The sequence below is a fragment of the Streptopelia decaocto genome (genome assembly GCF_964273445.1).
Source record: "Streptopelia decaocto genome assembly, chromosome: 2".
Lineage (NCBI taxonomy): Eukaryota > Metazoa > Chordata > Aves > Columbiformes > Columbidae > Streptopelia > Streptopelia decaocto.
In genome coordinates, this window is record NC_138655.1 from 44429533 (window position 1) to 44451384 (window position 21852).

General features: G+C 40.1%; 1 protein-coding gene across 5 annotated transcripts in view; it reads right to left on the reverse strand.

Moving 5' to 3' along the window:
• Positions 1–21852, reverse strand: part of SPIDR (scaffold protein involved in DNA repair) — a 212271-nt gene that overhangs the window by 116080 nt on the left and 74339 nt on the right. For all 5 annotated transcript variants that reach the window (XR_014183220.1, XM_082044378.1, XM_082044377.1 and 2 more), the window contains one exon: positions 9886–10105. Coding sequence is in view for 4 of the 5 variants with exons in the window: in XM_082044378.1 (XP_081900504.1) it covers positions 9886–10105 (220 nt within the window). In the remaining variant the exon portion in view is untranslated. The remainder of the gene's footprint in view (positions 1–9885; positions 10106–21852) is intronic.

A 21852-nucleotide genomic window follows, 5' to 3' on the forward strand; every position in this document is an offset into this window, starting at 1 on the left:
AAAATAATGGGCAGCTTATTTATTTTTGTGTGAGAGATGGGAGGTATGAAATATTTGAGAAGATAATAAAGAACTATCCTATTCTATACAAACAGTATTCAAAAAATTTGAAGAACTATGATATACATATACTGTACATCTGGGCTCCTTTAAGCCTACAAACCCTGTACATTCTAGCAACAGCCCATATCAATAAAATTTACTTCTTCCTCAATCTGTACATTCACAATGCATAAAATAGTACCAGCCCTATTAAATTAATACTTATGACAAGCTCAGGGGACCGGAAGACCAGCAGTACTGGCTAAGGCACAAATGCAATGTGCAAGTCTCACATAGTTGCATTCCCCACGTTTCTCAAAAATGAACCTTGACTCGGAGGAGTGATTTTTTTCCGGGAAACACAAAAGGCAGACATGCTGTGCCATGCTGGGAAGACAAATGAAAACACAAATACAATCAAGGCAATTTATGGTTTTATACCGAATCTGAAGTGTTCTCAAGTTCAGTTCTTTCAGTGTGTTATAGCACGCAGCATTCTAGTAGATATTCTGCCAGTTTTTTTCAGAGTAGTCATGATCTACAATGTCTGTTCCAACAATACTTCAGAGATGTCTAAAGGGGGTATTTCTTCACAGGCTCAGTTCAAATTACAAGGTATTAGCTGAAGATGCTGACAGACTTGGGTTTGCACTTAACAGACGTGCTGGGAACAGCAGCAGCAGCTTCAAGGTGGGACGTGCAGTCCTCTTGTTCTACACCAGCCAAGGACCATGGAGACTGACAACAGACAATGATTCCCAGGAATGCTATGAAAAGCCCATCATCATGATCTGCTCTACAACAAACACACACCACTTATTAAAAAAAATACAATCCAAGATTTAAGAAAGGGGGAGATGAAGTACCATCAAAACCAGAAACACCCACAGAAATTTTCACTTGGCTTTCTAACTCTTTTATCAAGGAGGAAGACATAAGAGATATCATTTCAGGAGTCCAAAGAGATTAAGAGAGGGAAAAACCTCACCAAAACAAAACCAAAAAACCACACACACAAAAAACCCCCTTCTCGCATTACTGCCAAGTATGGTTTTTTTGGAGCCACATCAGTGATTTGGCTTTCAAAACAGACAGTGAATCCCCCAAAGGTAAGATTAATGGTTGCACACCACTTCTAACGTCATGGATACCGTTCTGGGACTTCTGCTGGGAGAAGCCTGGTCTGCCAGAAGGCTGTACTGGGACAGTAACAAGAGAAATACTTTTTCAAGACATCTCAGGAAGCTGTCAGAGAAGTCTGCCACTCAGGGAGAGTAATACATGGCAATCTGCATAGTCAATGTTGACTCAGAAGATGGGTAGGAAGAGAAGCTTCATCAAACACACAAAAGGCTGCACTGAATGTTTCACAGCTGAACTACTTTATATACCGAAGTACATTTTTGCAGCCAAAACTCCATAAAACCATGGGCATTTTTTCCATGAGCTTTTACTGAAAGCAATCTGCCTGGTAGAAGTAACAGCAAAATTTGTTCTCCCCTTTTCCCCCAGGATACCAGAGATGTTTTAAATACTGCATCTTGGGTAGCAACATTCCAGATTTTTCAAATATTTGAAAGCAGCATTCCCCTTTTGAAATACTTGGGGTTTTAATTATTATTTCTGCTAGGAGTATAGTAATTAACTTTTGCTTACCTACTCCTAAATACGACATTCAGGAGGAAAAGTCTGAGAAAGCACACCTTATCAGCAGACATGACAATCTGGTAAATTCAGACTTCATCCATCTATTTGCCCATACAGAACTGCATAAAGACACAAGCATGCTTAGCATGAAAACCCACTATGGTAGAAAATATCAAGCATATTCAAAGCCTGCACACAGAACTGCATGCAAAAATCTTACTGTAGCTACACACCTACCATTACAGTAGCAAATCACACCTACTAAAGAGAATGGCACTCGACTTTAAAATGGTTTCTTCACGATGAGCTATGGAAATACATTGTATGTCACAAAGTGAAAGTGCTGAGCACCAATCCAACAAAAAGAAATCATTTTTCAAAATGTAGATTTTTTAAAAAAATTAGCTGATTACTGATAATCTTAAACATTTAAACAAACGCATTCACACAGTCAAAACTTGCTCTTTAGTGGTTAAACTACTGGAGGAATTTTGGCACACAGTCCTTTTACAAATTAAGTATTGTTTTACACGTCCCAAATGTGTTAGTCATAAACATTAGCAGAGGAATACAAATCACAGTTTTTTAATAACCCTGCAGTAATTCTGAAGTTGTTCATCTGAACTTATTTAGCTTGTTTTTCCTTCATGACTGGATAAAACAGACTGCAGGATTTTGTGCAGTGCCAGGTCTTGGCTCCATCAGTTGCTCATTAAACAAGATCTGGAATTTAGCATTGGATTGAATGCACATGGGAACTCATGTGAAGCTGCTCGTATATCATTGATAGCTCCGTTGCTAACACAGAGTTTATCCAAGACGGTACATTTTTCGTTGACTTGAACAAAGCTGTTCGCCATCCTCTGTTTTTGACGTCAGTGGACAGCTACCCACTAACAGTATCTGTCACTACAAAATGTTTGGAATTTCCTCACTTATAAAAGCTGGGAAGTTTCAAGTACAGACCTTTCATTAAAAGAAAAAAAAAAGTACATACTATTAGATTTTCAGGATGAGAATATTTTCTGATTATTAAGATGGAGCATTTTCATTCTCACTGAATATTTTTTCCAGTAACTTAAGAATTCAAACATAAACAGCACCACTGACAGCAAGTAATGGATGTTTAAAAACATAATTTTCCTCTTCTGTTCCTGAAACACATGGACTCAAATGTATGCCAATTCCTCTACATGTAAGCACCACTGTGAGGTGGTTAAGATTTTTCCCATTAACCGGATGCTACAATCATTCCAGTAGGATCAATGTTGGATGGTATCTAGTATTCAACAAAAATGCAGAGCCCTCCACTCCCCAGCATAAACTAGGCTATTTATATTCCCTGCCTCTTTTCTACACTTCTTTTATTCTTACAGGTGAAGTGGCACATGTTGAAGAAAGTCATCCCAGTGGAGGCTCCCTGGGGCGTGCAGCGTTACCCACCAAGAATAGCTCTGGGCAGACTGCGGGGGCAACACCTGACTGCGCGTACCGCGCTCTGACAGCCGTCTAGACAGACAGACGTCTTCTGCCCCTGCTCGAGGCTTTTGTGCCGACGACAACGCATCTTAACCTTGCTCTAAAAACCAAGCTGCCGCTTTGCAAACATACTGCTTGCTTCTGACCCCTCTGGTTTGGCTGAAAGCGAACAAACAGATCAACAACACCCAGCACTTCATTGGTACAGTACAGTGGAAAGTCCCCTTTTCATTGTGTCAAGATACCATCGGCTATTAGCCAAGAGACAGACAGGCATGTTTAAAATCCAGTTTTAATCTTCTACAGGACTCTGGATTAACTATCTGGAGGATCCCATCTTCCCAAAACGCGTTTCCACTCTTTCCTCTGTGGAAAATCCCTTTCATAGAGAGCAGCTCTTTCATCTCTGTGTTTCACTGTACTAATATTTTACGTGTGACATTCATATAGTACATCTATTTATGCCATAGTTATAAAAATAAACAAGTCTATCTCACTGTAAAAGTGTGATCATGTTACTGTGTTTATTAGACATAGCCCATATCTGAAATACCAGGTATCTGTTGCTTCAGGAGGTTGTGATAGATTACAGAAATGGCATAAATTACTTGTTCTACTCTTGGAATCAAGGTTTTATAATTCTGTATTTTTACAATTATGTCATCCACCTATAGAGGAACATAATTATTCGTTTATTTGATTATTAAGATATGGTGTTATTTTGGTTTTCTACATGCAAGGTGAACCAACACAAATATTACTAATGCCGCACTGTCTTTAGTTCTAGAGATATAAAATAGGATATACCTGAGCAGCTCTACAGATACAACTTTCTCCCTTTACATGAGGGGATGGACAAAAAATAAAATTTCTTTTTAAAAACAGAAAAAACAGTAAAATCCTAAGGACTGCTCTGTCAAAACAGATAAAGCAATAAAAGTATTGAAGAAATTACACTGAAAGCTTATTAGAGACAACTTTCAGTTCTCAAAAAGTATATGTATTCCCAGTCTCAAAGGAAAACTCATCTCTTTTGAAGTGATTGCACTACAAAAGGTATATTCTAACAAAAAAAAAATCAACATTTGCAAAAATCCTGCAGCTGCTCCAGCTTCTTCTGAAAGAAGCTTCAATTTTCACAACTGCATGATCTCTGAGAAGCAATTCCAAGCAGATGATATGATCTGATCTTTGGCTCCAAGGCCATTCCCATATGTACTTTAGAAATAGTGCCCACACTGGCTTTACAGCTCTGAAGTTTTGTAGAATTTTATCTTCTGAGTGAGCCTTGTCCCCCTTATCAGGGTTCTCCCACTCTGCTATTGTAACATCTTCAAAGAAAGAATGTAAAGACAGAGTGAACATCTTTCCAATGGGAGAGATCTGACTGGTGATCTTTTTCCCTCTCTTTTCCATCTGCTTGAGTATTTATATGTGTATGTATATATACAAATTTATCAATGCTTAGATTTCATCAAAGGAACATAGTGCACACAGATCAGTTTTGTCCAACTGAAGCTGCCTCTCTCTGTGTGGTCAGTAGAGAAACTGAATGTATGCAAAAGATGTTCCCTACATGTCTTTAATTTGTATTTGTATTTTACCTTTAAGGAATTAAAAAAAAAAATTAAAGGATATAGATACTTTCCTTCTTACCGAGCAGCAGTAGGTTGTTCTTGCATTTCATTATTAATGAAGCCCAAGATCCTACTTTCACATGGTCTTGTGATAGGGAGGTATTCTGTAACAACATCCTTAAATGCTTCCCTTGACTAGTGAGAGCAACAGTGGTAAGAAGTCTCTATCAAATGGAAAGAAAACCCTCTTTAACACCAGTAACACTAGTTCACAACAGCTATTTCATGTTAGTTCCTCATGTTGGTACTCTCATTGCGCACCAAGATGATGTAAGACCATGCAATGTAAGACAGCATATTAAGCAGGACAAAATCACAGTAATATATCCATTTATCATAAGTCCTGTTGTTGAGCCAACAAAACAGCCTATGACATATCCAGGCTAATTCTGAAGTAGAAGAATACAAAAGTCCACAAAGCTAGATTGCTTCCCGTACATTAACTTGTTCAGAGCTCGCTTGCGTATTTCTACAGCAACTTCCATCAGCTGATCTGCAGCAATGTTTTGTATCGGCTCTTCTTGGTAGTAAATAATTCAGACTCTTCTAAACCTCTTTAACTGAGGAGAGACTGAATCTAGTGTAATGCAAGCTGAAGTGAGAAGTCCACATTAAACACTTTCACCAGGCACTGGAACACTTTCAAAGCTGAGTAATTATGATTCCCTGTGGTTTCATAGGTTAAGAGAAACTAAGGAACAACTTTGAAGTTGCTTGTTGATGTCACAGAGTTAAGTGTTTTATATACTTACCATACTGAGTTCCTAAAATAAACTCTCTTTTTTTTTAAGCACAGAGAAGTTGCACAGAGAATAGCAACTATCCAGCCAAGGATACTGTCTTCTGCAGTGTGTAATGGCCAGTGTTTACAGGCAATATAAGAACAGAACACAAACTGGTTCTGACCCCTTCCTACTATCCCAGCGCTCCAGTTATCAGCAGCGTGTGAACCTCTTGAACTCAAGGTTTCATACCAGACCTTCACTATCAGTAGATACGGATCGATCTCTGAGCGTGTCCAAATCAAACGTGATCTGTGGTTTACATTGCTATTGCCAATAACTGTATTAATATCAAAGCACTTCTAGTCATTTAACTTCAGAAATACACAAAAAACATTTCAAAGTTGTTAAATTTAGTGGCAAGGAAAATAATTCTTATCTGCACTATCTTCTCCAGGTTAATTTATCTTGAATATCTGAAGGAAACTGCCTTTCCTCAAGCCCTGATGTCAGCAGAAAAATGAATCCTCAACTCTCTAAAAATATCAACTCCTACCACTTTCTTTTAGGTATGGTAAACAATTTCTATAGTTTTTACAGTTAAACAAACAAATAAAAAAAACAAAACAGGTAAGCTGAAGCCATAAAATCACCACCAGTAGAACTGGAAAGCCTTTGTTCCCATTCTCTCATGTCTTTGCAGTATGAAGCAGTTTTCACTTTTTGCTGGATATGTAGTTCTGTGAAGTGAATAAAGTCTTAGTAATCAATTTAATTATACTCAGTAATAAGCCTTTCCTTTTCCAGCTGTTAAAAACATTTAATGATTCAGATCCAGTTTATAAAAATTATGAGGTGTTCATTTGAAACCTTAATCCAAGAAATTGCTCAGGTACTGCAAAGCCAACCACAGGCAAGCCTGCGCAGGCAGGGGCAGGCAGGGCTGAGTTCTGCCTGTTGTGTTCCCAGCTGGCCAGACACAAACCAGCTCCGGCCCAAAACACGCAACCGTTTTCATGTGATGTGCCCAAGTTAAGAGGCTTTATTTGGATCCAGTAATACTGCAATAATACTTCTATGTAGCCTCAAGATCAGAGCTGGCTCCCATCAGCCAGCTCACAGGCCAGGCAGCTGAGCACCTTCTGCCACCAGACATGCTGGTTTGAATATGTTAATCAGTTTATCGGGGTTGCTTTCCCTAAAGCAAGTCACAATTCTCACATGAAATCCTTTCATTCAAACTGTAACTATGTACCTTGAGACAACAGACCCAAAGAAATCCACATAGAGTTTAAAAAGATCAGGGCTCAGTCCTGCTAATTCTTACTCTGACACAAAGCTCCTCTGAAAATCAGTGGGACCTCTCTCATGAGTAACGTCCAGGTTGATTAGATTCTTACAACGAGCCTCCTGTCAATCTTTTATCAATTAAATTGCATCTGTTCTAGTTTTGAAGTATAATGGGACTCTGTATGCAAACAAATACCAACAAATATGTCAACAAATCTCTAAACCCTGCTTCCCAAAGTATTTATACAAGTCTACTGCCAGAGACCTTTCATATACCAAGCTGCGCACCAAGTTCACAAGACATACAATACAGTGACAAAAGCAAAGTCTAATTTTACAAAAGCTCCAAAATGACGCATTCACATTTTGCTCATGAAGCAAAGCAGCCTTGTGTCTGCATCTTACCTGCTCACTCAGCTGCCTGGCAGAAAGCAAAACACAAAATCAGAACATAATTCTGGGGTGTTATTTTAAAGATACCAGGACATTCTACTCTCAGGATGTCACTTTACAGCAGCAGCAGCAGTCTGCTTATAAATCACCCCATCTCATCCCACTCTGCCTTGCTATACCAGTATCTCAAAATACAGGATGGCAATGCACAGTGTGCTGTGTCCCAGCTACATGCAGGTCATTCAAGGATTGTCTCCCCCTGCATCTACTTCTTTTTTTGTTCCCTTTTGCCTCAGACTGGTGATATCAATAAGATATGTAAATATGTGTATATCACCATGTCAGGCGTAGATTTAGTTAATGAATTTTTTAAACTAGTCGCACATTTGAATTGATAGGAAAGCATTTTAACACAAACAGTATTTGTTTTTAAGAACCGAAGTACAAATTCAATGTAGAGTAACAGAAACTACATTTCAGCCTTCAGAGCTCTCAAGTCAGAGTTTAACAGAATAAAAGCTTGGAAACATGATAGAGGAAACTTCCATTAAGTGTACAAGTCCAATTTCTAATTAATGTAAACTAAAAGTGCCAAATAATAATCTAAACCAAAAACATCCATCATCCTCCCCCTTCCCCGCCCCCAGTAGGCTTAGTTTAACAGTATCCAGCCCATCTTCTTTGGCTTCTGGTTGAGTAAACAAAGAGACAACCGACATTAAGATAATTCCAAACCGATAGAACATATGACTAGAGATGAGATATGATGCAGTTTTGTTGCTATTGACTAATGTCTCTATAAAGTGCCTTGAGAGGCACATGGTTCAGGAAAGCAACTCCAACAACGCAGACATAGCCCCTGCCTAAACATTCTGGGTTTATGAAATAACCTTTTGCTTCCATGAAAAGCACATCCTACTAAAATAAAACCCAAAAGCAAATAAAAAGTGATATTTCTGGGAAGACTGACAGATATGAATTTGTCTCAAGAAATCTCAGTTTACACGTAGACAGGGATGAGTTTTATGTCCAGAACATCTAAGAATTTAAACAAATGAGAAGACCGCACTAGTACAGTTCGCAGATGCTTGTAGTCTGGAAAGGATCGTATCAGTGCAGAGTTACATCTTCCCAGAGCAGACACGGAATAAGCTGGAGCAGACTGAGACTTACACATGCTGAGGATACCGACAGTAAGCCATTCAGCAAAAGAAAAAAAAAAGAAAGCTGAATCACACCCTAACTGAAGCAATTTTTCTGGTACAAAGATCTTTTTATAGTTTAAGGTCTACACAGAAAGGTACAGCAGCATAAATGCAATGCCTCATGGTTTAAAAACAACAGAGGAAACCTGAAGAGAAAGATGGAACTGAGATGGAAGTTTGTAGGAAACAAGAAAATGGGGAAACAAAAGCAAACATAAAGCATGAGAAGAAGCTTGTTGAAGGAAAAGGTAAACAAGAACAAAATTTAGTACTTTAGGGGTGGGAAGAACTAAAAAAAAAAGCAGTGACTTATATCAGACTAGTACTTGATATTCAACTGTATTTCCCTTAGCTACCGATCTATTTACATCTAAACTATCAATAGTTGTACCTGTAGCCATACTAAACCACAGATTAAGTATCTTCGCTTAATTTTTGAATCACCTCCAAAAAGAGTTAAACAACATTTTAGAAGTAAAAGATGACAAACTGGGGAACCCAAAAAAAGATGTGCAGCTATCAATGAAGATAAAAAACACATATGGACTTTTGCAAAACAGGAAAAAGTATTTTGCAAAAGGATATGGTCAAACAGTAGAGGCAGGATTCTACTGCAGCTGGAGGCTAACACTCAGGTAATGAATGATGAAATACATCAGATGAAAAATATTTCCTCTTTTATAATTTGAGTGGAAAAGAGTGAAAAGAGGAGTAATATTCCTACTTCAAAGTTCTCTTGAATTTTTATGAAGAGTAGACCTTCGAACCTAAAGCCACCAGCAAGCAGCTCCTTTACTATTAGTTGCATTACTTTATGCGACCCTTGAAAATCAGGAAAGTAATCCAATTAAGAAAAAATCACAAATGTAGACCAAAGATTTTGAAAAATTCCAGAAAGGGTGGCAGTGAAGAGGGACTTGGGGAAGTGAAGACAGTGACAGCAGCAGAAATGTGGAACTACCAAAACGGTGTCTACCGATTCCTTAAGAATAGTGTGAATCTCTCATTTCTTGTTCTTTTTTTTCCCCCATTTTTTTAGCTGCGTGTTGTTTTTGCTAAATGCTATACAGTTAATAGAGACTTTTCCACTGAAACATTATACCCATGCTCACAGCAACAGATGAGCATTCCTGAACTACTTTGCTACCAGAAAGTATGCACTTTATTGGCCTTATCATTGATAAGACATTGCTCAGGCCTTTCTATCGCTCTAAACATGAAAATATGAAGTGAAAACAAAACTGAAGCCCTGAGCAACACTAGAGGCATCATGATGCACATTTAGTTGTTATCTGAGCTATCTTTAAGGTATCTGTCGAAGTCTCTTCAGCTGCCAGAGACAGATGACCACAAGAGAGCCCTGCTACCCCCTACCCCCAAGGTCTTTCCTACAACAACGCCACCAGCATTCCACCAACCCCGCTCTGCTCGGCAGTGCGACGGCAAACGTGGCCAGTGCTCCCTACTCACCACGGAGGGTAGATATGGATGACGTCCTGTGGCCTGCTCTTCAGGTGAGCCGCTGTCTCTCTCGCAAAGAGGACTTTGAGGATCGGTTCTTCTGCACTGACGACAGCATCCTCGGATGAAAGGGCAGCAGGAGACTGTTCCAGCTGCTGGCAGATGGCAACTTGTATTGTACACTCTTCAAACATTTCTAAGATCTTCACAATTAGAACACCAGATTTATCTGGAAAGTAAATGAAAATGAAAAAAATAAAAATGCAAAGTCTGGATGAGGAAAAAGAAATTCCGCCACTCTGAGGATGTGCATTCCTCTGCTCTCTGCAGATCTGCCCAACTCTGAAAAATCCACATATGAGTAGAATACATTGCCCCATCAAAAGGCTTATGTTAAGATTTTCTGGTCATTTACCTTTTCTTTGTAGATTCTATTAACTGTGGAGACAAAAGCCTACCTACTCTTCTTCCAAAGGCCAGTGAAATCACAAACTCCTTACAAGAGGCCCTTTCCCATCAAGTTTGAACTTTTTAACCTAGCATCCACTTCACTTTCTTCACTCTTTTTTTATTAGATACTGCACAAAATAAATACATTTTAAACAGAATAATCACACTGTGTTAAAAGCAAAGCTGTGTTTGCCCTTCTTGATTCTTCTCAAAGCAACAGCTGACAGGAAGCAAGTTAGAAGAGTATCTGTTAAGTACAAAGCATCTAAAAGTTGATGATTCATATCTAGAGTTGAATGTGGAGAAAGAAGGAATAAGATAGATGCACTGCCTAGAATTAATTATTGCAAAACTGATCATGCATTTTATCAGCAGGCAATCAGGATACAGAAGGCTCTCTTGTTTTAAAGCAACATGAACAGACACCAGCATCCCCACAGTTCCACTTGACGCACTTTTGTCTACGCTGAACGAGAAACAACTTTGCACTGAAAGGAACTTACTCCCAGTTCCCTTTGCAGTCTGCACAAGGCAGCAGCTACTCAGACAGACCTGGGTCTGTGCTGTAAGATTATGTCAGATTTCTTCTTGTTCTTACCCAGCCCTGCTCAGATTTGCACTCTGGTCACAGAGTGGAGAATTGTTATCTACCTGCCAAATGCCACGAGCAGTTAGTGGGGAAAGACAGGGTGCCAAGGGACAGGGGCAGCAGAGCCCAAATTCCACCCATTTTGGTTCACAAGTTGCATGGGGAAAAACACAGCAACCCAAGAAAAACAGCTGATATAAATTATTGTCTTCCCACAGCAAAAAAGAAGCAGGGGAGGAATTGTGACTGTGATACTGGAACTTAATGGCAGAGCTGTACTAGTTATTTGTTTGTTTATTTTAAGGCCCATTTCACAATTGTGAATGCCTTTCCTTTGGAAAATAAATAAAAATATTTTAGTTTCAGTTTATGAGAAACTTCAAAAAAAATTAACCCAACCCTCAAGAAACCCAAACCAAAGAAACTGGGCCCTAAAATCTTTCAGGTTTATTAAATAAAGTTAAATTCTACAAAAAAGAAAAAAAAAAAAGAAGGAAATATTTTGTCCCTGTTTTGTATTCCCCAGTCTTTATTACATTTTATACTGAAACTGAAATAAAGTAATTTTGAAATACAAAACTGAAATGTTCTCAAGACCACTTTTATGTGAATCAAATTTTCATCACATGCAACGTGCTTCTGCAAATTGTTCTGTTTCCCATGAACCGGTATTTTCCAGCAGGATAAAGGGTTCCACCAGCAAGTCCCCCATGTCATGTACATAGGCCATTTCTGTCCGAGCCATTACAGCTCAACCTCCTTTTCCAGATCTGAGAAGTGGGAATAGGAGAACTGAACCTTTCTGCCAAGTCCTTTAAGATGGACTGATGAGGAGAGGTGGTTGCCACTGCTATGACTCCTCGCCTCTGTCACCTTCCCAGGGGAAGCTGTAACCCCCCCAGTGTCACCCCAAATGCTCACTGTGCTGTGTTAAGGTCTGCTTATGTGCAAAATTCTGCTCAGTGTGAGCGCAGACTGGTTTTCTGTGTATAAAGGCAAGGAGAATATTCACACTTGAATTGTGTTTTGCCTGACTAGCTGCAGTTGTGGTCCTCTGTCAACCCCAAGTCATCTGGCAGGCATGGACAAACTCTCCCAACCACAAGAATTCGCAGCCTTCAAAGTAACTGAGCATTTACCTCTCCCCTCTAGGCATACTGCACAATTTGCATTTTCATCCCCTTTAAAAAACAAGTCACTAAAAAAATCAAATGCAATTGTGAAACACACTAACAGTTTATTTTTAAAAAAGTTATTAAGACAGCTCATGAGAGAAATTCTTCATCACTTTTGAACTACGCATTTCTTACGTGCAGACTTTCATGACAGTTCTTGCTGGTCAGCAGCATATGTTACTCAGCTGATAAAGTAGGTTGAAGACAATGAATGACAACCTAGTAACATTTTTATTTTAAATACCTCTGGCTATAAAACAGCTAAAGCCACTAGGTTAATCAAAAACTATATCTTTATGAAAACTTCTAAAAGACATTGGGGGAAAAACCCCTACCAAGGTAACAGAGTCTCTTGCAAGCCAGTCTTAAAGTTGGTGCAAGCACTGGAAGCTGATACTAAATGTAGCTAAACGCTTCTCCACCAACAGCAGCACAGTTTAACAACAAGCCAAGTCTCACACTTGGCACACATGCACATTCTGCAGAACCACAATCTATTTGTTTATTTAGATGCACAGAGATAGTTTAATTTAATTACTCAGAAATTGTTATTACTGCTGATGATAGAACACCCTCTCGAACAACACGGCAAAGCACTTTGGATTCCTGGCATGTGATGAAACGCCAAAGTTCAGAACGTAGCTTCATTTTTAATTCATTTGGCTCTTGTATTGTTATGTCAATCAAAAATAAATCAAACATATGTGGCTGCACATTGAAGGGAGAATTTGTGGGTGAGGAGACGGGCTGGATCACTGCAATTTCTACAGCCTCCAGAGTTTACTTGTTTGTTCATCCATGTGAAAAACTTAAACTAAGTTTTTGCAATGTTCTCTTTCACCCATGGACAATTCACAGAAGTTTTCACTTGCCTGCTGAAGTCCTTGTTCACTTAATTTCACTTGCAAAGCAGAATTGTGGCCCAAGAAATTCAAACATGCAGATGTGCAGGTTTCAGGGCAACAACTAGTAATCTTAAACAAGGAAGAATACACTATAATAATATGCATTTTAAAGGTGCAAGCAATAACTGTGCTGCAATCCTGCCCATTCCTACACTGCCTATTCCTTCATTTCCCATTCTGCTATCTAGAGCACTCATAAATTTATTTCTTCAGGGTTAGTTTTTAACAAAATTCAATGAGCTAATCCAGCTAATGGCAAAGCCACCAAAGCACGTGAGCAGATACTAGAGGAGGAAGGAACAAGTGAGAGAAAAGGGGGAGGTGGGGCAGGAACGGATGGAGGGAGGATGGTTCTTTTCAGTGACAGCCCAACCAGGCTGGACTAAGCCCATTTCAGACACTATCCTGTTACTTCTTTTCCTCTGTGTTGCCCAGGCTGGACTGTCCTCAAGAAGCTCCTTCAGCACACAGGAAGGACAGGCAAGATGAAGTCACTGAACAGAGATACTGGCTGTTCAAGGTCCGTGGTCCGCAGGCACATTTGATACCGTAAGCATACATATGTTCTACAACTCCTGGCCAGGCTCTCCTTCATCATCTTTGAGCCTCAATGTCCACAATGGATAAACACCACACTACAGTAATGAAAACATGAGTCAGAGCATATCTAGTGTTATCTTTCCACCACCAACTCTAAGTGTAACACTATGTAGTGGAGGGACTCTGTGAAAGAGAGAAGGATTAAGAACTGCAGGTACCTATGTAATGCTCGTTTGAAAAATACTTCAGTTTATTTACTTGAAGGTAGCCTTTCTTCTCCCATTAAAAGACAAGTCCACATGCACACTCACAGAGTGAGCACACAGCTGCCTGGGTGCGTTTAGAAACCTTCCACTCAAGCAGCAATTTGAGGACAGCTTAACAGAGCTCCTCTTCGGTGCCAGATGCCTCTGCAACCACACAGCGCTTGAGGGAGATGAAGATGGAAACCCAGACAGCTGCCTGACCAGTGTCAGACATCGGTGCATTTCTCAGCAAAGCCCTGGGCTCTCTGAGCTCCTGGTGACAGAGGATTGCAGCAGCTCGGGGGCCCGGGAACACAGGCTGGCAGGGACAGCCGCCCCTTCCCGCACCTTCCTGTAGCCTTCACACAGAGTCAGCTGGAAAGTCAGAGAAAACATCCACTGACACAGGCTCAAGGATGTTTGAAAGATCTGGCCCCATGAATATAAACAAGAGAGCTTATTTATCCCAGGGACATGACGTATAAATTCAGTCCCTGATACACAAGGCTCAAGGTTGCAAGAAGCAAGATAGAAAGGCATTGATAAATCTGCCTGAGTCTGAATTTTGAAGAGGTATTTAGGATGTCCAACATGCCTCCTCTAAAGAGCACCGTTGAAAAGGAGGGAAAATCAGCCACCAGGGACTGTAATGTTCCCTCACTTCTAACACAATTTTCCATATAAGAAACAAAACCTTCACAAAGACATGCAGCAACATGCTGGCTACTAGTTATTCAAAAGGTTGGTCACAGAGTACAAGAAAAATCCAGGTACCAGGGATAAGCTGGATTAGTTTCCACCCATAAGGTCACATTAGTCCTTTGCAGAACACTGCTGTGGTAAGTGCCAACCCACTGGAAGGCAACAGACAGAAATCATGGCTAGATGGACCATGATCAAACAAGTTAATTCCTTCAGACCTCACAAGTGGCCCGGAATGAGTGAAACCAGCAGGCAAGACTGACTGGCGGGAGGAACAAGCCATTTAAGCAGGGAGGTATCTCTGGTGAAGCCTCTCCATGATTGACAAGAACCTCCCTCAAGTCCCAGCCAAGAAACAAGAAGCTCTGACAAAAGCCATCCAGCATCCCTGCCATGAGGAGGCTGGACAGGCACATTCAGCACCACCCCACCTGCATACACAGGAGCCACATCTTCATGCTTCTCAGAGACAGATGATGAAATCCTGATCTAAACCCAGGCAAATGGGACATCAACCTCTCACTGCTACTGTTAGCAGAACCTTTGCAATCATAGGGAAAGGTCTATTTGGCAACAGCAGTAATGGAACAAACCTGGCCAAAGACCTTGGACATAATCTCTAAAAAAGCCTGATCCTTCACAATTGTGTGATCAAAACAGGTCTACATTGTATGCACAAGTTCAGAAAAACAACCAGTAACTTCTTGGAAAGAGAAATAAAAAATCATTTAGAACTACTAATAACACAGACACTAGTTCTGGTTCAGAAAGTCCCTGAGTCAGAGGTCTTTGGGAGATCATTGGGAGAATACTTTGGGGACATATCATCAAGAGTGAGCCCTGTTACAGTTCTTCCCAGGCATTTTGGTAGCTCTTGTCACTGCTAGAAACAGGATCCTAAAGTAGAGGAACTCCCAGTTTGACCTGCTCCCAGAGCAGACCTGCTCTTATGTCCGTAGTTTAATTCCAGGTAACCTCTGAGATGTTGGTCTTTCACTCCAATTTGCAACTCGGACATGAAGTAGCTCAATTAATCCACAAAGATATTTCAAGCACATGGGAGATGAACAAAGAAATTTCACACTGAATGCATCAGATTCCCTGGTTAGTTCCTTTCATTTCTCTTTATTATTCTAGCAGACAGGGTGATGGTGCCCTTCAGTCATATACCATGTCATATACCACGACATCAACATGTGTTTTGACGCAGTACTTTGCAGATGTTCTGCATTACTCTGAATTCCAGGAGAGTTAAGAAAAAAAAAAAAAGAAGAAAAAAAAAAGAAAAATAAAAAATAAATGCCCTGTCCCTTTGGAGATCATGGACCCTGAGATCTTGAGCCTTTTGAAAACTTCAGCATGACTTTACAGTCTCTGGCAGAGTGAATTTATTTTCATTTATTTTATTTTCAGACCTAACAAAGTGGCTTCACAGCAGATGCTTATGTTTAAGCCACATCAACACCGAATGTACATGATCACGGATAATGCACTGGCCATGCCCAGGAGGGAGGCTAAGAAGAAAGCCAGTCGGCTTTGACTCTTAACAACCAAACAGCAGTTTGCAGAGAAGAAAAGGAAAAATATTGAGGAGCACAATTTAAAAAATAAAAAAAAAAGTGTTCAGACATTCTGGCTTCAGTGCCTGAAATAAAACTCTGAAGTTTGTTTTAACAACTCTGTAACTACCAATAAAGAAGACAAATGAGAAGAAAAATATAGAAACTATGATCTCTTGGGGACTGCATATTTTATGTTTCTTTTGCTACGCAGTGACAGGGAGCTGAACACATTGCAGGGAGAGGATCCATGGGACTTGATGCATGGAGATGCATCAGATGTCACATCAGTAAGACGACATGCAGTTTCACCTCACTCAAGTGAATTTTGCTAAAATGTTACTGTTCCAAGTTTTCCAAAAGAGCATCTGTAAGCATGAATGGAAAACTCCCAAAGGGAACAAACTCTCTGTAGAGTCAATCGATAGAAGTCCAGCAGCAGAACGTTCCTAGCAGCCCTACAGGGTGAAGAGAAGTGCTTCAGAACAACAAACTGGGGTCTGCAACACCTCCCAGGTCCTGAAGAGGAAGCGGGGCCAGGGGGCAATGTACCACATTCTGCATGATCCGAATGCGTTGGCTGGGACAGCCAGTGCACCTCCACCCAGACCAGCTCCGCAGAGGTAAAACCAGTAACAGCACCACCACCAGTAAAACACAAGTAAAGCAAAGGCAGGCTGGCTCTAGCACAGTGGGTGCTCCTGAATTTTTCAGTTTTCCATTCTTCCATAAGAATTTAAAACTCTTGTGATGTTGAGGGAATGTGTCTCACCAAAAGGGCTGAAGGACGTGATATGCCCATCTGAATGTAAAAATCGTACATGATACAAGATATAAATAACTTTTTACAAAGGTCTCAGTACCAATACAGAAAACAGCGAACTACAAGCACACAGAACAGATATTACAAACACAGAAGAAAACTGGAGTTTAGTAAAATGCCAAGCAATGTAGAGCTCTGCCCCACTGAGCATTCTGGGAAAAAAAAAAAAAATACTCCTATGCAAGCATGAAGAAGAGCAGAGTAGCCAGTTCTGTTTAATAACTTTTTCAATAACCTGGATGAGGGGATTGAGTGCACCCTCAGTAAGTTTGCAGATGACACCAAGTTGGGTGGGAGTGTTGATCTGCTGGAGGGTAGGAAGGCTCTACAGGGGGATCTGGACTGGCTGTATTGTTGGGCTGAGGCCAATTGTATGAGGTTCAACAGGGTCAAGTGGCGGGTCCTGCACTTGGGTCACAACAGCCCCAGGCAGCACTACAGGCTTGGGGAAGAGTGGCTGGAAAGCTGCCTGGGGGAAAAGGACCTGGGAGTGTTGATTGACAGCCAGCTGAACATGAGCCAGCAGTGTGCCCAGGTGGCCAAAAAGGCCAACAGCATCTTGGCTTGTATCAGAAATGGTGTGGCCAGCAGGGCTAGGGCAGTGATTGTCCCACTGTACTCAGCACTGTTGAGGCCCCACCTTGAATCCTGTGTTCAGTTTTGGGCTCCTCATTACAGGAAAGACATTGATGTGCTGGAGAGAATTCACAGAAGGGCAAGGAAGCTGGTGAGGGGTCTGGAGCACAAGTCTGATGAGGAGCAGCTGAGGGAACTGGGGCTGTTCAGCCTGGAGAAAAGGAAGCTGAGGGGAGACCTTATCGCTGTCTACAACTACCTGAAAGGAGGTTGTACCATGGAGGGGGTTGGTCTCTTCTACCAAGTAACAAGTGATAGGACAAGGGGAAATGGCCTCAAGTTGTGCCAGGGGAGGTTCTGATTGGATATTAGGAAAAACTTCTTCACAGAAAGGGTTGTCAGGCATTGGAACAGGCTGCCCAGGGAAGTGGTTGAGTCACCATCCCTGCAGGGGTTTAAAAGACATATAGACAAGGCTCTTCAGGACATGGTTTAGCGCCAGAGTTAGGTTAATGATGATCTTGAAGGTCTGTTCCAACGTAAATGATTCTATGGTTCTGTGATTATTATCGTCATAGTAAAAAGCCTCCACTAATAAAGAACACACACATATACCAGTAAATATACGGGTGGACTACCATGCAAAGCAAGAATGACAAAATAACAGAGAAACTCCTCAGCCACAAGACTTATCCCATAAGTCACATGGATGAAAGAAGCCAAGCAAGCAGGGCAAGAGGCAAAAGGAAAGTACTTTAAAACTTTTAAATCAATTAAAAAATGATACTCATATTAGTAGACCTTTGTTAAAAAGAGAAGACAAACTCATAAGAAAACCCAAGGGACTGGGACGAAGATGAGATTGCTAGAAGTCATGTTAATCTTTGAAAAACTGTTAACAAATATTTGTTTTGTGCAAAGGCAGTCAGGACAACCTGATTTTGTTATTACCAGCCAAACAGTCACAATGCACAATTCTTGATCTTATTGAGACCCGAATGATACAGGAGAGGGACAGATGCTTTTAAGAAAAACAAATTACTGTTACTTCTGCTCAAAGAGCTATCAAAGAAATCAGATATATGAACTGCAGTTTAGAAGGAAATTTGCACTGGCCTGACATAGCTGACATTTCTAAAGAATATGGCTTAAAAGTTAAATTATACTTCTGTTTAACTGGCAAATTCTTTAGAAATACGAAATACAAGAAATACAGGTATTACACTGAAGTCAAATTTCTACTAATCCTAGTTAAAAGCTTTTATAAAATAACATTTCCCACTGAAAGTACAAAGAATCTTGGGCAATTAATGTTGGGAACAGTACTTACTGCACTAAGAATAAAAGTCAATTTCTGCTTTGCATTGTGATGGAAAGATCAGATACACATTATGGAAGTATGAAGTAAACAAAGAAAACCTAATTTTATGCCTTGTTTAATAAAGCAAACTAGCAACACACTTCTGAATTTGTCTCCCTCAGTTATTTTTATCAAAGGCATTATTTTCATACCAACATAATTTAAGTTCTAATTGTCTAATGTGAGTTCCAAAACTGCAGTTGCTAGACACTCTCCTGGGACAGCACTTACTATCTGGAGTGGAAGAATAGCCAAACCTACATTTTCTGGTTCAGGCCACAAAGTCTTACCATCATTCTCAAGTGTAAAAAGTATAAAATGTCAGCTTACAGGCATAAAGCAAACAACAGGCATTCTTTTGCTTGGCATCCCATTATTGTTCTTCCTCCTCCCTCATGTAAAATACTGCAGGTGCAGGCATAACAAACTTGGTAAGCAGGTAGATACCAAGGAGACTCTTGCAATCCAAAGTCAATGTTGAAAACCAGGTGGAGATGCCAACGTTTTCACAGCCTGTGCAAAAACATGTGGTGCTATACTGATCTATAAATCTTGTTTGTTATTCTTACTGGGCTGGTAACTTCTGAAGCCATTCAAAAAGATTTTTCTCAAAAACACACCGAGTCTTGCAGGCATGATGGCTTCTTGCCATATCTATATTCATTTAAAAAAGGCTGCTGAATTTGGCTGTGCTTTAAACATACATTCTTTACGAGAATATATGTAAGCTACTTAAAGTGATTGTGCATGCCATTATTGTTTCTCAGAAGAAAATAAAGACAATACAGAGAATGCTTGTTTGAAAAAGACAAGTTTACATTTGATTTTTTTTTTTCATTCCCAATGTTGTAACAAGTTCAGACAGTTGGCTAGCAAAAAAAAAAAAAAAAAAAAAGAAAGAAAAAAGACAAATATAAATTTGGCCGCTTGCCATGTCTCTAATTTATAGTACTAACTCTTAAATAACAAAACAAACTATCAAGAACTAAGAAAATAAGCAACAACTAGCAAAGCTTGGACTTTCATGTTTTTAGAAGAATTTTGCATGGTAAAATGAAACTCTGTTAAGGACTACCCTTGTTTTATTCATCTACACAGATGAATTTTTGTGCAAGTCTCATGGCATTCAAGCTGCTGAAATCCTTTCTTCCCACCACCTTAACTAGTCACTGAAACTAGAAGGGGGGGAATGATTATTTATGTTCTCTAAGTCTTTCAGCCTCCCTGAAAATGTGATGTGACCTGTGAAACCCTGTCCTCATCTCTGGGGCTTCACCCTCCTCCCTCATGTGTGTGTTCCACTTGCCTCAGCAAACCAAGAACTGTTGCCCCTTGAGAGTCACTTACTCCAGAGAGGAAGGAGCAGTTTGGAAAGAAACATCAAGGGTTTGGGTTTATTACCAGTTTATTACTCAAGTTCAACTGTATTCCAATCCCAAATCTTAATCTCAGGCCAACAAAGGCCAAATATCTTGTATCAGATTACAAATGCTAGAGAATAACATGCTTCTGCATTTTAGGTAAAGAACTGGTTTGATAACTGCAAGGAAAAGGAAAACAACGGAAAATAAAATGTAAAGAAAACAAAATTTCAGAAGGTGCAGAAGGAATCCACATGAGTTCCCTTCAAATATTAAGTGTCCTCTCCTATGTACAGAAAAGTTATCTGAATATAACTCAAAGAAGCACTATTTTTTCTTCTGCATCATGCAGTCCTCATATAACCAGTGGATGTTGACAGGAAAACGGTGTGGGGGGGTTGTTTTTGTTTTGTTTGTTGTTGTTATTTTGTGCTGTTTTGTTTTGTGTGTGTGGCTGGGGGCATGTTGGGGTTTTTTGTGTGTTTTGTGTTGTTTTTATTTTTTTCTCTGCCTCTCAACTGTCCAGGTCTCCTCTTTGTCCAAACAGGAAGCTTCATGGGGAAGTTGCAGTGCTGCATACAGAAAAAAAAAAAGCCCACAAATGGTCTAGAAGCCCTTGCACACAGTGTTCTCAAACTGATCAAAGACTTGCTGTTATGGGGACTGCACACCTCTCACCCTCCCTTTTATATCTTGTGAAGAAAAATCAGGATATCTGGGGAAGAGCCTGACAGCCATCTCTGTTAGAAATGAACCACAGCAAGGATCCAGCCAGCACTGGCTACCAAATGCAATTTTGACCCAAAATTGTCAAAATGGAGAAAGCATGAAGATTTCTTCCGCCCTTCAGAGTGAGTCAGCTAAAAGCGAGACCCCCATGCACTGTATAAAAGGCAGACATGGCGTGCTGAAAGGAGGCGCTCTTTTCTGGGGTGGTGATTCATCCCAGCAACCAAGAGACAGCCAAACCACAATGGTTACTTACAGAAAGGGGTCAGGGGAGCAAACAGAAAGGAATTAAAAAAAAAAAAAAAGCCAAAACAAAGGGGTTGTGGATAACACAGATGTTGATGCAACATAAAAGTAAACAACAGCAAAACAAAGGCATAAAATTCTGTGACATGAAATGCCTAATGAGGGGGACTGCTTGCACTTCTGGAAACATTTTTCCTTAAATCTCAAATGGAAGGAGGACTTCAAACTGATCTCATTTGAAATTGCTCCCCTTTGCCTTTTAGCAATGAACTTCTGGTCTGCATGTCTATGTGATATCCAGAATGATGTGACAGCTCTCCCAGCAACTAAGTCCCTTCAGTCCCCCACATTAATCTTCGAGTTCCTTTGATAACTCATTTGAGTTTGTAATTTGAGAAGTTTTTTCTGCTATTTGTGTTGCCAGTTTCAAAAACAGTCCTGGAAACAGTGTGGTTTAGAGATATTACTGGGCAAAACAGAAGGGGAAGTAAAGTCCAAGAAGAATCTCGGATTAGTGAGACACCCTTAGTATGAGCCTAAAAAGATAGAAGTGGAAAGTGGCATTAATTTGCTATGCTGACACTTCACATTTCTAGCCTAGAAGCAATTAGAAGGTTATCTAGTTAAATTCCAGTTAAATTACTAAAATTTCAACCATTCTCACTGACATTTTCCAAACCAAACACCAATTTTATTTCAGTGACATGAAACGGTAT